Source organism: Pelecanus crispus, chromosome 15, assembly GCF_030463565.1.
Source record: "Pelecanus crispus isolate bPelCri1 chromosome 15, bPelCri1.pri, whole genome shotgun sequence".
Classification (NCBI taxonomy): Eukaryota; Metazoa; Chordata; class Aves; order Pelecaniformes; family Pelecanidae; genus Pelecanus; species Pelecanus crispus.
In genome coordinates this window covers 4954552-4974729 of record NC_134657.1, presented here as the reverse complement: position 1 = coordinate 4974729, position 20178 = coordinate 4954552, and the positions used below count along the sequence as shown (strand labels likewise).

The 20178-nt window shown below is 54.1% G+C and overlaps 1 protein-coding gene across 1 annotated transcript in view; it reads right to left on the bottom strand.

Moving 5' to 3' along the window:
- Positions 1-12559, bottom strand: part of CASZ1 (castor zinc finger 1) — a 52422-nt gene extending 39863 nt beyond the window's left edge. Inside the window, exons 1-3 of the mRNA XM_075721728.1 lie at positions 12469-12559; positions 8970-9539; positions 204-1044 (exon numbers count right to left, since the gene is read on the bottom strand). Coding sequence (XP_075577843.1) covers positions 204-1044; positions 8970-9539; positions 12469-12559 — 1502 coding nt within the window. The remainder of the gene's footprint in view (positions 1-203; positions 1045-8969; positions 9540-12468) is intronic.
- Between the last annotated feature and the right edge of the window lie 7619 nt (positions 12560-20178).

Genomic DNA, 20178 nt, shown 5'->3' with positions numbered 1-20178 from the left:
TGGCAGGCCACATCCTTCATGCAAGTAAGATAAATAGAGATCTAAGGTGCAACAGAGGAGCAGACACTCCAACGGAGAGCAAAAAGAAACATCACAGTGCAGCATTTATCATCACACAACTGGACCTACCCACTGATCTACATGCAGACTTTAGGTATGATCCCCCACTAGTACAAAGATAAGAAATGTGGGAGGACACTTACTTTACTGTAGAGACTGTTCCAGTTGTGATGGAGTCTGTCTTGGAGAAAGTTGATTTCAGGTACTCAGGAGTGTTGAATGGCAATGAGACGGACTGCTCTGGCCCAGCCACAGGAGTGCTGCTGGGGGTACTGGCGAGGGGAGCAGGGGCCAGGCTGGGTGTTGGAGCTTTTACTGGAGTAAGCTTCTGAATGTTCCTCACATCATACTTGGAGGGCCGGCCTACCTTGCCTGTCTTGAAGGCGATGGCTCCTCCCATATCTGGGCTTCCTTCTCCAGGCTTGAAAAGGTGCAAGTACTTGACATTTTCTAGGTCATACTTGGAGGCCTTCTTGTAAGTGTTGCCATTTTGTGGCCTGATGCTCTCACCCGTCTTCAGCTTCTGAATGAAGAAGTCATATTTGGAGGCCCGTGACATCAGGCCCTGCATCTGGGAACTACTGGGAGAGGGCAGCGGCAGGATGGTGGCTTTGGTCTCCGTCAGCATGGAGGCATCTGGACCTGGCACCCGCATGGGCTGTGCCAGCACTGAGGAAGTTTCTTTGCCCAGCTTGGAGCCCAACTCCTCAGATTTGGCCAAGTGCATGGGCCAAGAGAGCTGCTCTCCAGCTTTCAGTTTGCGGATGTACTCCTCATACTTGGAGAAGCGGGCTCGTTTGCTCACGGCATCCTCGCCGGTGAGAGAGGCAGCAGTCGCAGTGGCCTCTGAGGTAGCAGCATTCAGCTTGTCAAAGCTGATCTTGCGGGCCAGCTCATCCCGCATGTTCTGATCATCATAGCCGAACATGCCCAGGAACTCATTCATGGTGGTGGCGGCATAATCTCGCAGCGATGAAGCTTCCCCTACAGAGAACCAAAGTGAGAGAGTCATGCAAGGCGTTGATTTTTCTTCTCCTCCCATACCAGCACTAGTAGTGGGGAGGGGGAGTAAGGGGAGAGGGGAACATGATCTACTGACGTTTGGCTCACTTGTTAGGTTTTACGACTCTTAAATTAATTTGTTTTAAAAAAAAAAGTAATTAATACTGGGGTAAAATAAAAAGAGTTCATCAATGCCAGGAAAATCAATTTCCTAAATGTTCTAGCCGATGGCTTTTCAGTACATTAAACAAAGTTTCATAAATGTCTCTGCACTCTTGCCTTGGCCTAATATGAAGAAAAAGTAATTTTACTGGAAGTGAGACCAATGCCAATATGCCGAGGTTTGTACAGTTCTGTCCTTGTGTGTGTTTGTATATGGAAGGAGGTGCACAGAGGATAGACGGCAGTGTGTCTGCATGTGTAAGGGGGGGTAGAAACACGTGAGATACGCTACGTGTGTTGGTGAACAGCAGGGCTGAGAGCAGGCAGGACAGCATGGTGTGAAATGGGTAAGGGAGACAGGGTAAGACAATGTATGGGGTGGAGCAGGAGGAGGGCAGAATGGAAAAGTGCAGAGTAGAGAAGGAAAGCAGCAGAGGTGAAGATGAACTGAGGTGGGGGAAGAGCAGCAAAGGCTATATGCATGAGAAGCTTGGCAGTGAGGAGTTGGGGCGGGGGGAGTGGAGAAGAGAAGGCAAGATGCAGACAGGATAGTTCCCCATAGCTGTTGCAGTCCTTCCCTTCCCTGTCAATTTTGTAAGATTTCTTTTCACCCAAGTTGCTCCCTTCCTTCTCGGTCCCAATGACTGGAGAGCTGCTACTCTCCACATGAAAAGGGGCCACAGTTCAGCAAAGGCTGTGGAAACCCACAGGCAGCCTCCTGAGCAGCCAGGAACAGCTTCCAGTAAGACCAGGAAAGGGCAAAGTCCATGCAGGTGCAAAACGGGTAAGGAAGGGCCTTCTCTCCATCAGGATTTGGACTGAGGACAGAAAGAGCTGTTGTCCCAATGGGGGCTCCAGGGAGGGGGAGAAAGCCTGTTCTTTGGAGCATGGGTTGGGGAAGGGGCAGGAAGGGCTCAGTCTACCTGAGCGTGATCACGGGGAGGAAGAATGAGCAAAAGCTGTCCTTCCTTGGGTCTCTCCCTCCCTTCCTCCCTCAGGCAGTTTCACAGACCACCAGGAGGGGAAGAGCACACATCTGGAGGTCACCCAATATCAGTGTAAAGGAGGAAATAAAGATTGCTCTGACGTGCCAGCTTGGACTCATTTAGGCTTCAGTCTGACACAACGCTCCTCCTCTTCTCCCTCTTGCTTTCTCCTGCACCGTAAAGATTTACTGTGTGCAGGAGTCCTTCAAACCTCCCTCGTCATCTTTTCCAATCACTCACTCTAGCTCTCATGAGCAAGCACACTCGTTCACAGGGAGCCAGCACAGGCAGGTACACCGGCAGCAGAATGGAGGTTCTGAGCACTGGGTCCAGCTCAAACCAAATCAATGCTACCTTGAAACATAGTGGAAAAGGAAGGCAACAAGACATAGCCACAGAACAGGTCAACAGATCCAAAGCATGAAAACAGACCCCTAGGATTTGGGGGATCGGACAGCCAATGATGCTACACGCACAGGCATGCATGTACATGAGAGCATTTCCGTGCACACAAGACACAGTCAATAAGCGAAGTCAAAGTTCAATAGCCATCAGCTTCCACAAATCAGTTTCCACAGGACTATACGGAGGAAGAGACTGCCTGCAACGGGCATGAAAATGTGCAAGACTATGAGGGCCGTATTCCTGTTTCAATATTGCCTGGTATAGCCGCATTCATGTAGCAGAAGTGCCGCTGCACTAGTTGCCTGTGTATGTGGTACGTGAGGAAGACAAAGAACATGCCTCAACCCTGCAAGCAGAAGGACAAAGACACGTCTGCTAAGTGCTGGGATCTGGTTTAGCCCAAAATTACTTTCTAGTTCTGGGCACTTAGGCCCAGCATCTTGCATGGGATTTTGGGATGCATGACTTCAGGATAAACACCCTGTTAGTTACAGAACGGGAGGCAAAGCCCCTGCAGTGTCTGGCTCACGTTGTAGCCTTTTTGTCCTCGCACAACCTCATGGGTCAGTATTAATCTTAAAGGGCGTTAAATGCAGAATCATGCCCCACAGTGTCCAATAACAAGTCCTGTCAGAAGGAAACCACAAGGAAAAGCTGTATTACTCCATCCTCAGAGGTAGGATCATTTCATCTGTGCTTCCCCACTTGGCCCTCTCCTGTGGCCCCTCTAACACCCTACAAAAGCCATCAACTTTATCTTTCACACACAGACATATTAAATAATTTCATCTTGCTTTAAAGCAGTTCTCCTTTTTACCTCTTTTTCTCTCTTCTCCACCTCCATTTCAGTGTAACCCCATGACCCAACAGAAGTGATTAAACCCATGAAATCCCTACTGGGTCTAACAGTTCCCTCCTTCTGTTAAATCTGCGTTCCCTGTCTTTTTGGATCTGTAAAACAATGCTCTAGCCTCCTTCACAATGCCCTGACTTCCAAGCACTGCACAGAAAAACTCCAGCCAGCCTGTGCCAAACTGCAAGGGGAGAAAGAATACCACGGAGAGGATCTGATAGGAAATTAAACTATTAAGTGTGGTTTTTACTAGATTTAACAGCTGCCCTGAAAGCCAGCCAACCCCTTTCCTTCTTTATCATAACCTGCAGCACACACACAAAAAAGGGGAGACCCTCTTTTTCAATCCCACATCTCAAATCAGTTTTACAAATCCCAACTCGGTTCAGGCTCCACAGACATTACAAATCCAGGATTCAAGGAAACCTAGGATTTTCTTTTAACACTGGAGAAAATTAAATGTTGTAGGAGACCAACTCCTTTTTAAACTTCTCTGATCTGCACACCTGGTCTTGGAAAGCACCTTTGGTACCCATGTGGCTAGAGCTCAGTTGGTGCAATTAGATGCAAAACCCAAGACCATAGGAAAGGGGGAGTTTTCAGACCTTTTTTTGCGCTTTGCAAAGTCTGAGCTTCAGTTCAGGTTTCACCACCCTGGATTTAATCCCCTCATCCCCCAACACACCTTGCATTCTGCTTTTCCTTTGTTTAATTTAGTTCCAGATGATCGCAATACCCTCCCTGATCAACAGCTTTCCAGTGCTGCTCAGTCTTTCCTCATCCACATTTTGAGATGAAACCCTGGCCAGTTCCCGCTACTCACTGCCGAACAAGCGCACCTTCACTCATCCCAGCATGAGCCCACCAACACACCCCCTAAAGCCAAGACAACCTTCATTTATTTGCACAGGCACCTAACCAGAAGGCTAGAGGCTCTTCAAGTGGAGGCACCTTATGGAAGGGAGCTGTCTCAGCACAAAGATGGTATGAGACCTAGCCAATTCATTTCACATACACTTTCAAACGACAGCGAAGAGGCAATTATTATTACCTAATTGACAGAAAACCCTCCCCATACCCACATGCAGACAAAAGTGAAGCAGGACAGCGGTTGGGAAACAAATCCCTGTGCAAAGCGCACAGCCCTGGAAGGCACAGGAAGCATTGTCCCTGGGTCTTCTTCCCCCTCCCCTGAACCGCATTTTTCTCTCCTTTTCTATGTGATAATAAAAGGGCTCCCTCTCCCCTTGCCGCTGCTCTCCATTTGTGGGCATTGCCAAAGAGCAGAGATCTGTGTGTCTCAGAGCAGCTATCGTATCACAAAGGATCCGAAGCTAGCAAAAAAGGGGCTAAAAATAGCCTGCAGCAGCACACTATATATGGATGGAAAAGCAAAACAGCCCAAATGGAGTGCAAGGTCTGGATACTGGGGGATGGGACATCCCAGCCAGGGCTCTGTCCTTTATTCTGCTTGGGAGGGAAAACATGTAGGCTTGGGGGCTATAGGATAACAAGCAAGACACTGGCACTCATCATGCACATTTTCCCAAGTGGAGTCTCCCCAGGAAATTATGAAGAGAAAACCCCCCCGTACTGAAAACAGGGCCAATATTCCCTTTCTAAGAGACTTAGCCAGCAGGCTAAGAAAAGAAAGGAGAACTTTGAAAGCTGGTACAGGGGAAAGCTCCTGGTGACTACTTTAGCCCACTATGCAAGTAACAGGCAGAGTAAAGAACACGGGACCGTATAGGAAAATCTCCCTGGGTATGTGTGCGTCAGTGAGAGATTGTGGAGAGGGATCTCTGTCAGACACTGTACTGGGAAATCTAAATGCTATATATAAATGTGTGTAGAGAAGTACGGGTCAGTCAGTGTGCAGGAGAGGGTGCGTGAATGAATGAAGAAACACATCTGCATGTCCAGATCAGCTTCTGACACCCATCTCCTGACAGACGCCAGCTTTGCAACTCCTGAACACGTTTCCTAGCTGTACCAGAGAGTGAGGCACATAAGGGAAGACTGAGCACCAACTCATTAGTCCCTCATTTCCAGGGGGTGGCTCAGAAAAAGAAACAGGGAAGCCAGACATGCACCTTCCCCATCTTGTTTCAAAGCTTGAAGATTGAATAGCATGGACCAAGTCTTTGCAAACTCCTGCCTGATGCACAACAAGCCTCACTGTCTGAGCCTGGAAGGAGACAAAGGTGGCAGGGATTTGGCATTAGACTACAGGAGGTGCTAGTGGAGGACACGAGCAGTAGCTGAAGTCGCATATAGCAGGCTGCGTGTGTACACACCGGGACACCTAGAAGCAGGAACCCTTCTCAGCCCCATATAATTGGGATCACTTTCCCCACTGATCAAGAAAGCCCAGCTAGATGTAGGATCTGTTTTTCTGCAGCTCCTGCTTTTTACCCAAGTTCCCAGCTGATCAAAGAAGTATGGCCTCAATTTTAAATGCTGCTGAGCACTGCCAGCTCTGTATCCTTTATGTCCTCAGAGGGAGCAACGGGTGCTCAGAACCTTCAAAACCAGGTTCCTGTGATAGCTCCCCTGAAGCCGCTTTGACCAGGAGGGCAAAGCTGTATTCCCCTCCTTTGATCTGACTGCCTCCTGCTACCCCTCAACTCACAGGGAAGAAAACTCCTTTTTGGTACAGGCAGTTCCAGATCTCACTGGAATAAACTTAACTTCCACCCAGTAACACCAGATCTGAGAGGACTCAGTGACCAACCGCTTAAAATCCATTTTCTGGAACACTGACAGAAAAAGACAGAAGAGGAAAAGAACTTTGTCCTTTCCAAAGCAAGAGATGTTTCAGCTTGTGCTTTCCAGGGAAACGTTGCAAACGACATTTACAACAGGGTTCTTGAAACAGACGCTTAAGACCTGGCAGCACGTCTGTTTGCAAGTCAAATCCCATGTGGCTGTATATGTAAACCGGACCCCGCATGTGCCATTACCTGCCTTAAACATAAATGAGTCTTCAGCCCCCCAGGAATGCTTACACATTTTTGCATAATCCTTCGACAATACAGTCCTACAAAGGCATTTTACTGAGAACTCCAACCCCAGTGAGAAACCTCAGTTCCTTTTCATTTTCCCCAGTTTGGTAACATATTTTTTAATTTAAGTTCCCCTCCTTTCAGTTTTCGTAGCAAATAAAAGCTGCAAATGGGGTGGGGGGAGGAATTAAAACAAACTAAAAACTGAGTCCAGGCACAATCACCTTGTGTCTGGGAACGACAAGGGCTTTCCTATCAAAGGAAACTGAAGGTCACACTTTTCCTCATTGATCTTGCAATGTTTGTTAATTACTCTGTCACTGATGTGGCGAAGGATAATTAAACAGCTCTGTTTATATCTTATATGCATAATTATGTGCGCTGCCACTGAACTCATGAAGACTAGAGAATGTGTCTCTCCAGAAGGGGAACGGACAGACGGAGATGAGTTTCGGCTGCATTATTAACAGGAGGAGGAAAACATGCGCACACACAAAAGGAGGAAAGTTCGATGGATTCACAAAGTGCTGAGATCAGGGGAGGGGTACGTGCAGGTGGAGCAGATTAGGGGGAGATCTTTCAATTACACATCCAATCCAGCTGAGTGACAAATCGGGGGAGGGAGCTGCTCTGCCCTAATGGAGAGAATTCAATTTACCCTAAGCTTTTACCAAGGCTTAGCACTCATATGCCCCCCAAAATCAATCTGGGGGGAACCTGGGCATTAGAAGCGAGAAAAAAATTCAGCTGGGGCTTTCCTCAACATCTCTTGCTGAATTCAGCCTTTGAATGAACCACAAAAATATGGTAGAAGCTATCCGAAAATAAAAAATGCACACACAGCCTGGGGGAAAACACTTTGCAACTGTACGCAAGTCGGCATCCCGGACCGAAGCGGTGGGGGCTGTATGGGTTTGGAAGCAGCAGCTTCAGCAGCTGGAGCCCGCACCGAGGGTGTGCTGCCCTGCTGGCAGTGCTGGGGGCCAGGCTCCCACGCCTGCCTGTGAAGGAAGCGATGCCACGGCGAGCGCTAAGCCCCCAGCCCCTCCGGCCGGCATGAGGGGACACGCAGAGCAAAAAGGCCACGTGATGTCGAACGGCTCTCTTACGGGCTCCTATGAGACACCCAGACAGGGGCACCTGCGCTGGCAGGCCACCCAGGGATAAGCGACAGGCAGCGCTTCAACAGCCGCCCGCTCCACGCTGGCTCCCAGCACCGAGCCCCCGAGCAGCAGCGGCCGGGACTCGGTGCGGCCTCCCCAGCCTTGTCCTGGCCCGGCTCGGCCTCCCCCCCGCGGGGTCCCCTCCCGCCCTTCCCCCGGGGAAAGCCGCCGCCGCCGCCTACCTCCTGCCTCCCGCCGCGGCGGCCGCTCCTTCCAGAACCGTCGCGCCGGGGTGAAGGGCCGGGTGCTGCCGCCCCAGGGGTGGGCGCCTGCGGAATGGCGGCCCCGGGCCCGGCGGGACGCCACAGGTGCAGCCCCGCCCTGGCGCCTCTTCCCAGAGCGGCCTCGGTCTCGGGCCCCCGAGCGCTCCCGAGAGTCCCCGAGCGCCCCCGAGAATCCCCGAGGACCCCCGAGGGTGCCCGAGAATCCCCGAGCACCCCCGAGAGTCCCCGAGAACCCCTGAGCGCCCCCGAGAATTCCCGAGGGCCCCCGAGGACCCCCAAGAGTCCCCGAGGACCCCCGAGAGTCCCCGAGGGCCCCCGAGTGCCCCCGAGAATCCCCGAGGGCCCCTGAGGACCCCCAAGAGTCCCCAAGGACCCCCGAGAGTCCCCGAGAACCCCCGAGCACCCCCGAGAATCCCCGAGGACCCCCGAGCTTTCGGAGGCGGCCGCGCCGGACCCGCCCGTGAAAGCCGGGGGAAGGGGCGGCCCTGCGGGCAGCCCGAGTGCAGCACGCACCGGGCTGAAGGGCCCCGGGAGCTCCCCCGCCTCCAGCCCCGGGCTCCCGGGGTCAGCTCTGATCTGGGGGTTAATTGCCCTTGCGTGAGATGCAACATGTGGGCACGAGTGTGTTCACACAAGCCTGCCTGCAATGCAATGCGCTGCACTGCGCTGCACCGCCAGCGTGCTGTGAACAGGCTGCAGAACCCACCTGGGATTTGCCACAAAGACACTCTCTGCTTCCCCCCCATGCGGAAATACATGACCGGGAAACCAGCAGACCCCCCAGCTATCTCCATCTGAATGGTGTGAAGGAGTCTGTGGGGGAAGATCGATTCCACCGAGGGATCTATGATCTGGAAAGAGCCATCCAGCCACATCCACCCCAACAAAACCCCTCTCGGAAGGGGAGGCTGAAGCTGAGGCAAACTCAGCAGGGTGCCAAGAGCAAAATGCCAGGCCTCTGCAAGGGGTTGGGGCTTTCACCCTCCTCCTTGGCTGCCAGATGCAGGCAGTACCTGGTATGGTCACACAGCAACAGCTTCGTCTGTCCCACAGCAAACACAACCACGACGCTGCCCCGCGCAGGGAGGTGGAGGGGGCAGAGGGCTTACCTGAGGTGGTTCCTCCCCCCAGCTTGGAGCCCGTCTCGCCGCTGGAGGACCGGTAGGCATCGTCCTTCGAGGCCGGCCCGTCTGAATCCCTGTCATCCAAGAAGCTGCCATCCTGCGAGCCCCTCAGAGCGTCCGCCTCGTCCCCGTTATCTTCCTCGTCACTGCAGCCCTTGGGCTGCACCATGTAAACCCCTTCGGGGGGCACCTCCGCGCTCTCGGCGCCCTTACATTCCTTGCCCTCCGCTCGCCCCAGCAAGGGCTCCTCGTTGTATTCCCCGTTCACCCACTTCTCAATCACCTCCCTCCTTTTGTCCTCCTCGATCTTCTGCACGCGGCTGAGTCCATCTGAAAACTCCGTCCCCAGCTCCTTGGTCCCAGGCTGAGGCAGGTCCTTGTTGCTGCTCTCCCGCTGCGGCCCCTTGTCCGCTCGCGCCTGTTCGGCTCCCCCGTGGTCGAAGACGACCTGGCGGCTCAGCTTGGCACAGATTGCATTTAGCTTCAGGCCGCCTTTGCGCTTGGCAGCCATTGTGGGTTTTCCTGAGGTTGCGTCAGTGCATATAGTTCTTTCAGCTGGAGAGGGGAAAGAAGCAAGGAAGGGCATTAGTGGGATCAGACAACTTGAACCCAAACAGCAAACGGGCCGGTCCCAACCTAACGGGCCTTCAGGCATGGCCAGTCATCCTCTGGAAGCTGGGACTGCCATGTTTCCTAAGCTCTGAGTGGAAGGCCAGCCAGGAGAGCCCGGTGAGAGGCACACTCTGAACCTGCTGGTACCAAAGGATGCCACTGGCCTCAAGAAAGAGGCACGTATTTATGCTGGGACTGAACTGGGCTCAAAAGGCCCACAAACACCTCAGGCAGGTGAACGTGGTATGGACCAGCCTTTGCTTGGGCCCTTGAAAGCCTGACTTGCTCCCTCCTTCAGACTGCAGCATCACCTGCTTTTAGCTCCATCCCAGATGTGTTGGCTGCCAAACCCACAGCAGCCAGTAACTGCACCCAAGCACCTCTAGCAGGGAGAACAGCTTCCCCAGCCTAACCCTAGGGACGGTGAGGAATTCACTTAATGGGGTTTACGCATAGTGTCAGAGAAGAGAACCAGTACAGACCAGAAAGAACCAGTACAGAGGACAGGAGCCCTGGCAAGCGCGTGCGCTGGAGCACCAGACTGGTGCGTGGCAGTCGTATGGGGAGAAAATCGCCTTGGGTTGGTATCAGTTGATCAGGCCCCTTTGCCTGCTCGCTCGCTCTCGCGCACACAGGAAATTCTGCTCTCACACTTCCCAGCACAATCAGCTAATTAGTGTGGGTTTGTTATTTTAATGTAGTTTATTCATATGTGACAGCTAGTAAAGGAGGGGTAAGAGAAAGTGGGGGGAGAAAGGAAGAAGGTAAGGTCTTAACTTCAAGGTCACAGGGAATCTTGAACTAAATGGTCCCTATCACAGAGTCACTCGCATAATTATTGCACCAACAGTTAACAAGATTCAATCACAAATAAAAGCAAAAACTGATTCTAAAGCAGCGGCATTGTCTCATTTCCCTCTTTATTTATGATACATCTGAGAGACACCTTTAACAAGGGTTAAAGGTCCCAAGGCAAGAGACGCGCACACAGCCTGGCTCCTTCCCCAGCGCAAAGTTCCGAGGCAGACCCTGCTCTGTGCCTGCCGGGGACACACGCCACTGGAGCTACTGTGGGGACATTGCTGGAGGTCTCTTGGACTTTATGTCGTGCTGAAAGAGGGGCCCATCGCACGGAGAGCGAACAGAAACCGTCTCCAGGCCTCGAATGGTGAGAACGGGCTCCTCCATTGCACAGGAGTCCCTCGTGGCAGCTCAGCCCACACCTCCCTGTCACCAGCACAGAGGTGCTGCTCCACAGAAGCATGGTGAGATTAATCAGACCCCCTACAATGCATCCAGAAGCCATCGTGACAGCCCCTAATCCCATAACATGACAGCCCAATACAAACAGACTGAAACTTTAGACCTGCTGTCCAAGAGCCAGAGAGTGGCTGCTTAGCGTAAACTCCTGACAGCTTCAGACACGCTTCCCTGTCAAGGACTGCAAGAAAAATAACCCCCCCGACAAATATATCAGCCCCCCACACAAAGGGAGGCAAAATGTACTCCTCCACTTTGCAAACGCACGCCCCCCCAGCGCTAACACCTACGTGCAATCATGCTTTCACGAAGGGAAAGCACACGTTGCCCCCAAACACATACCTTCCCATCTAGAAATTATAGCTGTTCAAGAGCTGTGTGTATGCGCTGGCACGCTCCATAAATGTAGTCATACACGTAGGGGTTAAAAAGTCCCATCTCCCCAAAATATATTCCCGTACGTTTCCCCACGCATTTCCCTTTCACACATTCCCCAACACACGCACGCAGTCCTCACGCATACAGATGGGCACAGGCAGACGCCCATGAAGCTGCAAAAGTCTCTGTGTGCTGGCACCTTCCCTTCCCATCACATTCCCACTCTATTTAGGGCAGAAAGTGAAGGCCGCTCCTGTGCGCAACTGGTACCACAGAGGGAATCTCAGGAGGCTGCTGCGAGCTCCAGCTGGAGCCTGGCCAGGACACCTACAGCTCACGCCTGTACGCTCGGGCGAAGGGCCAGCGGAGCCTGGACGGCTGCAGGTGCTTCGGACGGTGCCTCCCGCGCGGTGCGGTGCCTGCCCGGGGCCGGGGCACCGGGTCAGCGCTGCATCACCAGCGCCGCTCCCGCCAGCGCTGCCCGGTGATTCCCCGTCCACGTTCTCACGATGCCCATCCCTGCTTAACTGGTGAGATCAGCACCGCTCGCAGCTGGAGATAACTGGGAGGCAGACACACGGCGGCCCGAATCCCCGCTGCCCTCCCCCTTTCTGCAGTGAGGGCAAGGTCCCATTATTCTGGTCTGGAGGTGAGCAGCCAAGTGCGTGCACCAGCCGGCAAATGAATATATAAATATTTATTCAAAGGAAGAGAGGAACAGACGTTCCCGAGGCTGCACTTGCCGCGTACGCAGCAACTCCAGGGAGCCTGCAACTTGTCTTCCATTCCTGTTCCTGCCTCCTTCCATCTCACCCAGCCTGGCTTTGCCCCTCTGCCTTCCCCAGCTTCTGCCCCCAGCTCCTGCCCTTCCCCTCTGCGTCTTCCCTGTCCCTTCTCCTTCTGTTGGGGATTTTTTGGAGCACAGCAATGCTGCTCTTTAACATTTTGAGAATCTTTTCCTAAAGTTTAAGTCAAAAATAAAGCAAGTTCTGAAAACGTACCTTTTCCCTGATCTATAAAACTAACCCTCCCAGAGACCTTCCCGAGATGGGATTTGCCCTGCAGTACCAGGGCTCTTACGGATCTCCATCCCACCTGTGCACGTACGGCCGCAGGAAATCAGAACTCCCAGCTGCTTCTGCCGACCTCGCAACCAACTCTCCGCAAGCCTGGACACATCGTTTTATCTTTCCCTTGCCTTATTTCCTCCTCTATGGAACGGGAGGGACATTACCTCTATCAACACTTCTGTTCCCCTCTTTCAGCCCATCAATTTCAAAAGCAGAAGGGAAACCCTTCTTACAAAGAAACGCTGAAGGTGCCATCAGGGCAGAGGGGGCCAGAGCACCCGTGTTTCGTTCACTCGGGCAGAGGGAGAGGAATTGAGCTGCTGAACGAGGGACGCTCCTACCTGCCTGAGGTCGGGACTGCCAGGCAGGGAGGGACCCCCGAAGCCAGGCAGAGGCTCCCTCCCCCCAGGCCGAGCTCCCCACCCCAAATCACCCTGCGTCTCCATCGCACTGTTTAAAGATTCCAGGCTAAGTAAACATCCCCCTTCATTTTCTTCGTCTAAATAGAAATGTTTTGATTTCACATCAATCTGAGGAAGCCGTTTATAACCTGAGCCTGTCACACGGACTTTTCATCTCTGCCCAGGACAAACTCTCCCACATGCTCTATTTACACTGAGCACTTCCTCTGAAAACAATGCCACCAGGAGTTTACTCCGCTTGCCCCCTCCCCACACCCTGCGAGGAGACCCCGGCTCCCTCCGCTCTGCGCCCAGCCCCGTGGCATCTTGAGAGCAAACCTCCCTTTGAGGAAACGGTCCAGCTTGCCGCAACCAGGCCTGCCAAGGAGGAGGAGGACAAAACCCACCTCGCCATTTTGCTGCCTTGCCACCCCTTGAACTTGCTGCCGACAAGCCCAGGTTGCTGCCCCCACCACCCCTCTTCCCCCCGGTCCCCACGCGCTGCCAGCGCCCCGCGTGCAGCCCCAGGCTCTCTCCCTCCACACAGCCCCCGAAGCAGCCCCTTCTCACCCAGCAGCTCCACGGTGGGATGCGGCCAAGGGGGGCACGGCTTAGCCCTGCCTCCCCCAGGGGAGAAGAGGGGCTGCCGGGGGGCACACCGTGTGCAGGAACGAAGGCCTTTGCAGCGTGGACAGAAATAGGGTGTCGTAGCCGAGGGGCAAACTGCGCTGCAAAGAGAAAGTCTGGCGTTGCAGGGAAAGGAAAAGAGAGCCCAAGTCTGGCTTTGGCTTGGGGTCAATGAAGAAACGCGCTCCAGTAGAGGGGAGGAAGGGTTCCTGGCTGTGAAAAAGGGGTGCGTGGGAGCTGGATGAATGAGCTGGCACGGGCGGAGGAGAGGGGGCCCTGGGTGTGCAGCAGGAGCTCACTGGTGTGGGGGGAGCCGGGGGTGCGGGGGGACCCCCGCCGGATGGGGCAGGGGCTGAGGAGGGGCAGGAGAGGAGGGCAGCAGGGCCCGCGCTGTGGGGAGAGGGGTGCTGGCTGGGGAGGGACGGCACACTGTCACTTCAGAGGGCTGGGTACGTCGAACAGATGGAGCTTTCATATTCCTATTGAAGAGTTTTAAGCCCAGCTGAGCAGCTCCGTTCAAGAGGGAGGTCCCAGTGCCAGCTTTCCAGGAGCTGCAAGCTCTCATTTGATTAATTATTAACAGCATTATTTGGGACGGGGAGGGGGAGAGAAGGAGGGCCAACATGCTGCACAGTCCTTTTCTTTTTTAACCACTGTGGTGCAAGCTTGACTGGAGAGCCTCCACTCTGCCCAGGTGCCCCAAACAGGGAGGGCAGCACGGCTCGCTGGGGTGGGGGGTGAGGATGCTGCACGCCGGAGCCTCTTCGCACTTGCGCTGCGGTCCCTCAGACAGAGCCAAACCCTCACAGCAGAAGGCCGCTGGGGCGCTGGGAACATGCTTCCCCGGAGCAATGCCCTGGCGGTGCCCGGCCGCATGCCAGGAGGAGGCAGGGAAGGCAGCCAAACGCTCAGCCCCTTCCAGAAAACGTTTCCCCTCCAGCACGACGACTCGTGCATTATCCCAGGCAGGGCCAGGGCAAAGGCAGCAACAGCCCAGGCATGGCCCACGATGTGTGAGAGTGGATTTAGTGTGTATATTTTCCCCTCTTCAGTTTATCAATAAAACATTTTATTGCTTTTAGCCCAGGAAATGACCTTGGATTAGTGGATGCTGTCTCTTCTGGCTGACCTTGGGGAGTTCACAAAGGCTCTTTAACAACCTCCTCTGCCCTGCAAGCATGGATCCCGCCTGTGCGTGTCTGCGTGAAGCCAGGGAAAGCCCTCGGTGCGAAAGTGGAACCTGACAGGCTCCAGCTCAGCACTGGGCAGGGAGGAGAAGGAGAATCAAAGACGTGGGAGGAGAAACGAAGCGAGCAGCCAGGGCGTCCTTACGGAAGCACTGCCAGCTACACTCCCCGCTTTCCCATAGCCGTGAGGGCTCTCCCTACACACCCCATCCATAAACCGCGGAAGGAAAAGCTGGGGACTCTGCTCTGGTCCCCACGGCCGGCGCTTGTCAGAGTGCAGTCTGCCTGCATTCAGCACTGCTTGACCTTCTGCCTGCCACACTGGCATCCCCAGCTGCACGAGAGGCCACTTTTCTCCCTGCTGCCAGCTTCCAGAGCCTGGTTCAGCCCTGGCCCAAAGGGGCAGAGACCAGTACCAGTTCCCTTCAGCGAGCCTGTCCTGCTTCCCTTTGCTCAACCTTCTCAGAGTTAAGCTGCAATTTTCTGGTGACAGTGAGGGGCAGCGTGCAGAAACCAGCACTGGGCAGTCAACGACGGGAGACATCCTGAGAGGAGGGGGACGCGCCGGGGCTCCGGAGATGCTGCTGCCCTGCACCGGGGCTGCCGGCCAGCCGCGCTGCTCCTGTTTGCCACCCGGCTGCTCGGCTGCTCTGGTGCTGCTGCCGGGGTTTCTCCGGGAGAACAGCTCATGAACATGGGGAGCCTTTCCCCAAAACAGAAAATAGCCACATCATCTCTGAATGGTGTCTATTTTCACTGCAGAAGTGTAATTATGGAGGGAGGGAACGGGACAGGAGAAACCGAGAGGAATTTTCCTCCTCAAGAAACTACAAGCAAAGAGGGCTAGTGCTGAGCTCTAAGCCAGAGCGAGGTCCCCGCGCACCGCAGGGCAAAGCCTGCAAGGGTGCTGCAGCGAATGGCACATCGCGTCAGGCAGCCCTCCTTGCTGCCTTCCCCCGTTAACACGGGCCGCCCTTCCAGCCACGTCCTCTCCCAGCGTCCCCCTGCAGCGTCCCCCAGTGCTGGGCACAGGGGGTCCCCATCCTCTCCTGCAAACGGCCCCAGCTCTTGCCGTGCTGCGTGCAGAGGCAGCCCCTCTCGGCATCGCGGCCACGCGGGCTTTGCCCTGGCACGAGAGCCCCCTCCCCGGAGCACGCTCCCAGCCCCCAGGTGCCCCTTTTCTCCAGTCGCGTCCTCCTGAAGAGCGAGCCCTAAAGTGTTAACGGCGATTGGTGAAATGGCACAGCAGATTGCTACAATAAATAATTTACTGATATTTATAAATATTCAAATCAGCAGGCTTCAGAAATTGAAAGGGGGGGGGGCTGAGCTGACGGGGAGGAAGGGTGTTTAGGGAGGGGAGGGGGGGCTGACATTAATTCCCAGGCTCTCCAAATTCATTTGAGAACTGTTTCTCATTTCAAACAAATATTAAATCTTTTGGTGTCAAGCCTCCAAAATAAAATATCAAATAGGAAGTCACCACCCTCTTGGTGGCCAATGCATCGTCTGCCATGATGCTGGGCGCCCGTCGCCCCGTCCCCTCGGACAACCAGCCGACGGCAGCCTGCACCGGCGAGGCGGCCGTGCAAGAGCAGAAGCCCACCCAGCCACACCTGTAACACAGCCCAGCACACCACCAACCATCAGCCAAGACAGAAATTCCCATTACTACCACCTACAAGACCTTGCCTTCCTCTTCCAGCGGATTTTCTAAATCCCATTGGGAAGAAAGGGCTGAACGTTGGAGCAGTGAAGGTGGAGCCAGGACTCGCGGCTCCACCCTGGGAACAGACTGCCAGCTCCACCTTTGCGGCAGAAACGGAGCAGGGGGTCAGGGCTCCTGACTTTCACTCCTTGCTCTGGAAGGAAATTTGGGTTTAGTGATTTAAGCTGGGGGTCGAAAGCCAGGAGTGCTGGCTTCCAGCCTGGTTTCCAATGGTGGCGTGACTGTCGGTCTCCCCAGCTTTCTGTGCCTTAGTTTCCCCACGCAGAGGAGGAGGAATGAGGACGATTACCCAGCGGGCTGAACCCGGCCGTGTTTACTCGGTGCTTTGAGATCTCCGTATCAGCACTCTCTCACTGTGCTGGATTGTTACTGAGTCTTTTCCACCACTGAGCACCCTACTGACCCCTTAGATGGCCGAGGGAGATGATCCTGTGTCCTCCCCTGGACCACCCCATTGATAACGCCAGGCTCCAGCATGGGGTGAATTTCCCCTAGATGAGTAATGGCTTTTCTAATGCACGGGCAGGCTGTCAGCTTCCCTACTCCCAGTGTTTTATGGGTTTAACTGAACGGCTCTGAACTCCCTAGTAAGAAATAAAGTTATCCCTCAGCGTCCCTTCTAAACATTTCACTCAGTGCAAACGGTGTTTAAGAAAAATGAGGACATATTTCTTCTTAAGGATGCAGTATCCCCCTTCAGAGGCCTAATTTATGCCATATATCACTGGCCAGGGAGAGAAAGGCAGCACAGACCTCACACTAGGAGTGAGCTGGCCCAAGCACAGCCCAGGCACAGCCGCTCCTGCTGCAATGGTGCAATGGGCTGCAACTCAAAGTCCTCCAGAGTCCGCAGAGTCCCCGCTGGAGAGCGGAGCCCGGCTGGCAGGCAGCAGAGCAGGACGGACACCTGCTCACACTCAGCACTGCGCTGCGTCCTCGGCTGCCGCATCGGCCCTCTCCCACCGCAGAGACCTCCTCACCTGCACCGCCCAGCCTGCACAGACCCCGTCCTCCTCACTCCACCCCAGCTCAGCCCCGCTCGGGGCCCTTCTCCCCCGCACGGCTGAACCACAACAGCCTCCACGCCGGCCCCGCACCCTCGCACCGCGCCGGTCTCCTCTGCGACGCTGCCTTCTCACCTGCTGCTGACCTGCTCTGCTGCCGCTCGACCAGCTCTTCACAGGCATTTGGCACAGCTGGTGGGGAAAGTGGTTCAACTGCAAGCAAGGACAGGACTAATCCTTCTTCACAGCTCTTTAGTAACGCACGTCTGAACCTTTTCCTGAGCAGATCTCAAAAATGATCCTAAATGTGCTTTGATCTTGTCTACCCTCAGCCTCCTTACTCTGAGAGCTGCTAAGGCTCTGCTGCTCACCCCCAAGTGCTGAGACAAAGCTCCTTGCCTCTGCCCTTGCCTTCGCCCTGCTCTGCACTCACGTACCCTGAACCTCCGAAGGACAAGAAATAAACCCCTCTTTCTGCATACAAGTAACACAGGGAACTTCCAGAATTAACAGAAGGAGCAGAGTGGAAAGAAGAGGGGAAAAAGTGAGTAATGGGAGTCAGGAACTCTGGGTCTGCTCCCTGCTCTGCTACTGACCTGCTTCTCCTCTTTGGGCAAATAACATCACGGAGGCTCCCCTTCTGCCCTTGACCTGCTGGGTCTCTTCAGATGGGCAGCCCTCTGGGCAAAGATTTCTTGCCTAGCTTAGCGGGCCCAGTATCTTGTTTGCCATTTTAGGTGCTACTGCAATTCAAGTAACAGCAGAGGAAAAGCACTGATTCAGGACAGTTTGAAGCTCAAAAGTCCCTTGCGTCCTGCAGCCAACTTTCTAGTTCATCTGTCAATGCAGGATCTTTGACGAGACATTTCAACAGTTTTCTCCTCTTGGTCCCATGAAAACCTGCTCTCAGGGTCTTGCTGCTCCCCAGGCTGAGAGGCTGCTCCCTGGGAGCCTTCTGTCTTCAGAGTCTGTCTTTCAGACAGCATAAAGCCAAGAGGATCGGCTTTTCTGATCCAGTTTCTCCTCCTTGCCTTATTTATTTATTTATTATTAATTTTTTTAGTCCAGTTAAAAGGTTTACTATCCAGACGAGCCTAAGTGGCCTCACTCAGCCTAAGTAACTCTATAAATCAAGCAGAACTGCTAACATCTACATCACAATCCCACCATCAATCTCCCCACAGGTTGTGAAGAAAACCGAGGGGAAAGACGCAAAAGGGAGAGTGAAGAGTAATAGCTCATCACCGTCAGGTCCCTGCAGGCTGGCTGTGGCCCTTGGAAAACTCCCTATGAAGCCAGACATGTTGTCAGGGCAACTAAATGCAAACACGGTGCCTAACTTCACCTCTCCATAGACACACATGCACGCTCCGGGTGCTGTGCCAGGAGGACACGGCGGATGCAGAGAGACGGAGGGAAGGGGTGGTGGGGAGCAAAGCGGGCTGGGAAAGCCTCCGGAGCAGGGCCAGCCAGCCCATGTGGGAGCCAGCTCCCAGGGAATGAAGAGGAGGCCAAGATATGAGCCTCTTCGAAATGCTGCACGACCTCTGCAAATGCTGAAAGAGACAGGGCAGGGGTGCAGTGGAACTTCAAGACAGGGAACCAGACTTAGCTGCAAGTACCTGACGCTGGGGGAATAAAAAGGCCCTGGGAGAGACAACAGGTCTCTTAAGGGATGCAGGTTCAGAAGGGAATTGCTCAAAGTTTCATCAGTCCCTCTTGGTGACTGTTTTTAATGAGTTACTTTACAGAGAATCCAAACCCACCTCATCCCAAGTCAGCGGAGAGCAGCTCCCTGGCTTCAGGCTGGGCTCAGAGTCACCCCTAATTGAGGGCAGGGGTTAAGTGAGCCACCTCCTAAAAAAGGGTCCCTCCAAACCCTGTTGGTAGTTGGTAGGCAGCTTAAGAGCAATTTGCAATCCCTTTCAGCACTATTAAGCTCAGACCCAACAAACAATGCAGACTCCTAATTAATTGCAGTGGGAAGTCAGGAGCATAAATGGGAGTTGGGAGCCTGAATGCTTGTTGCATCACTAAGAAACACAGGGCCAGAAAAAGTTCATTACTGTGGTCTTTCTGGTCCTGCAAAGTAAATCAGTGTGTTAGCCCACACGAGGTAAGTGAGACCTCAGCAAGAGCTGCATGACAGAGAGCAAAGCAGAGCATCTCAGCCTTCCGGCTTGTGTTATGTCCTCCCCACAGCCCCCAGCCGCTGCCTGAGCTGTATGTGAGCAGGTAACGTGCTCTGGGCTTGGTATGCGAAGGGGGCACTCGCATCCCTTCAAGGTTTCTATAAGCCCCAAGTGGGGCTGGGAGTCTTTTGTGAACCCACAGAGCAGGCACCCATCACACGCAGCTCTGGGAGTTCGGGGGCTCTTTAATCCCTGGAGATGCCTGGCACCTGCAAATACTGTGCACCGTGGTTAGGAGAAACGCTTGTCCGTCCTGTTTGTGTGGAAAAGGCTCACAGTCTGGCCAGAGGAGAGCCGAGCTCTGGTGTGAAAGCAGTCGGTCATCCCTGAGCTTGTTAACTCAGCAGTCCTGTCAGAGCAGGATGGGAGAGAAACCCCACCGGCTGAGCTGTGTGGGCACTCACCCCACGCTTCCCAGTGCTCACGCCGATGCTGATTCTCTGCCTTGCCTTTTGCTGCTCTTTCTGCCAGTCATTAGGGCTCATCTTCTTACCTCTCTTGTCCTCGCGAGCCCATCCATGTGCTAGCACTATCACCGACTGCAAACACCCATCCGTGGGAACACACACGTGTATAAAAACGTGGCCGTGCAGGTGCACTATCACATGCAGAGGCACACATGACCCAGCACACAAACACACGCAATCGCACGCCCACACATGTGCTCGTGAAACGGTACGCACACAGAACACACGCTAACGCACACAGACGTCGATGTACCTGCGACCGTACAA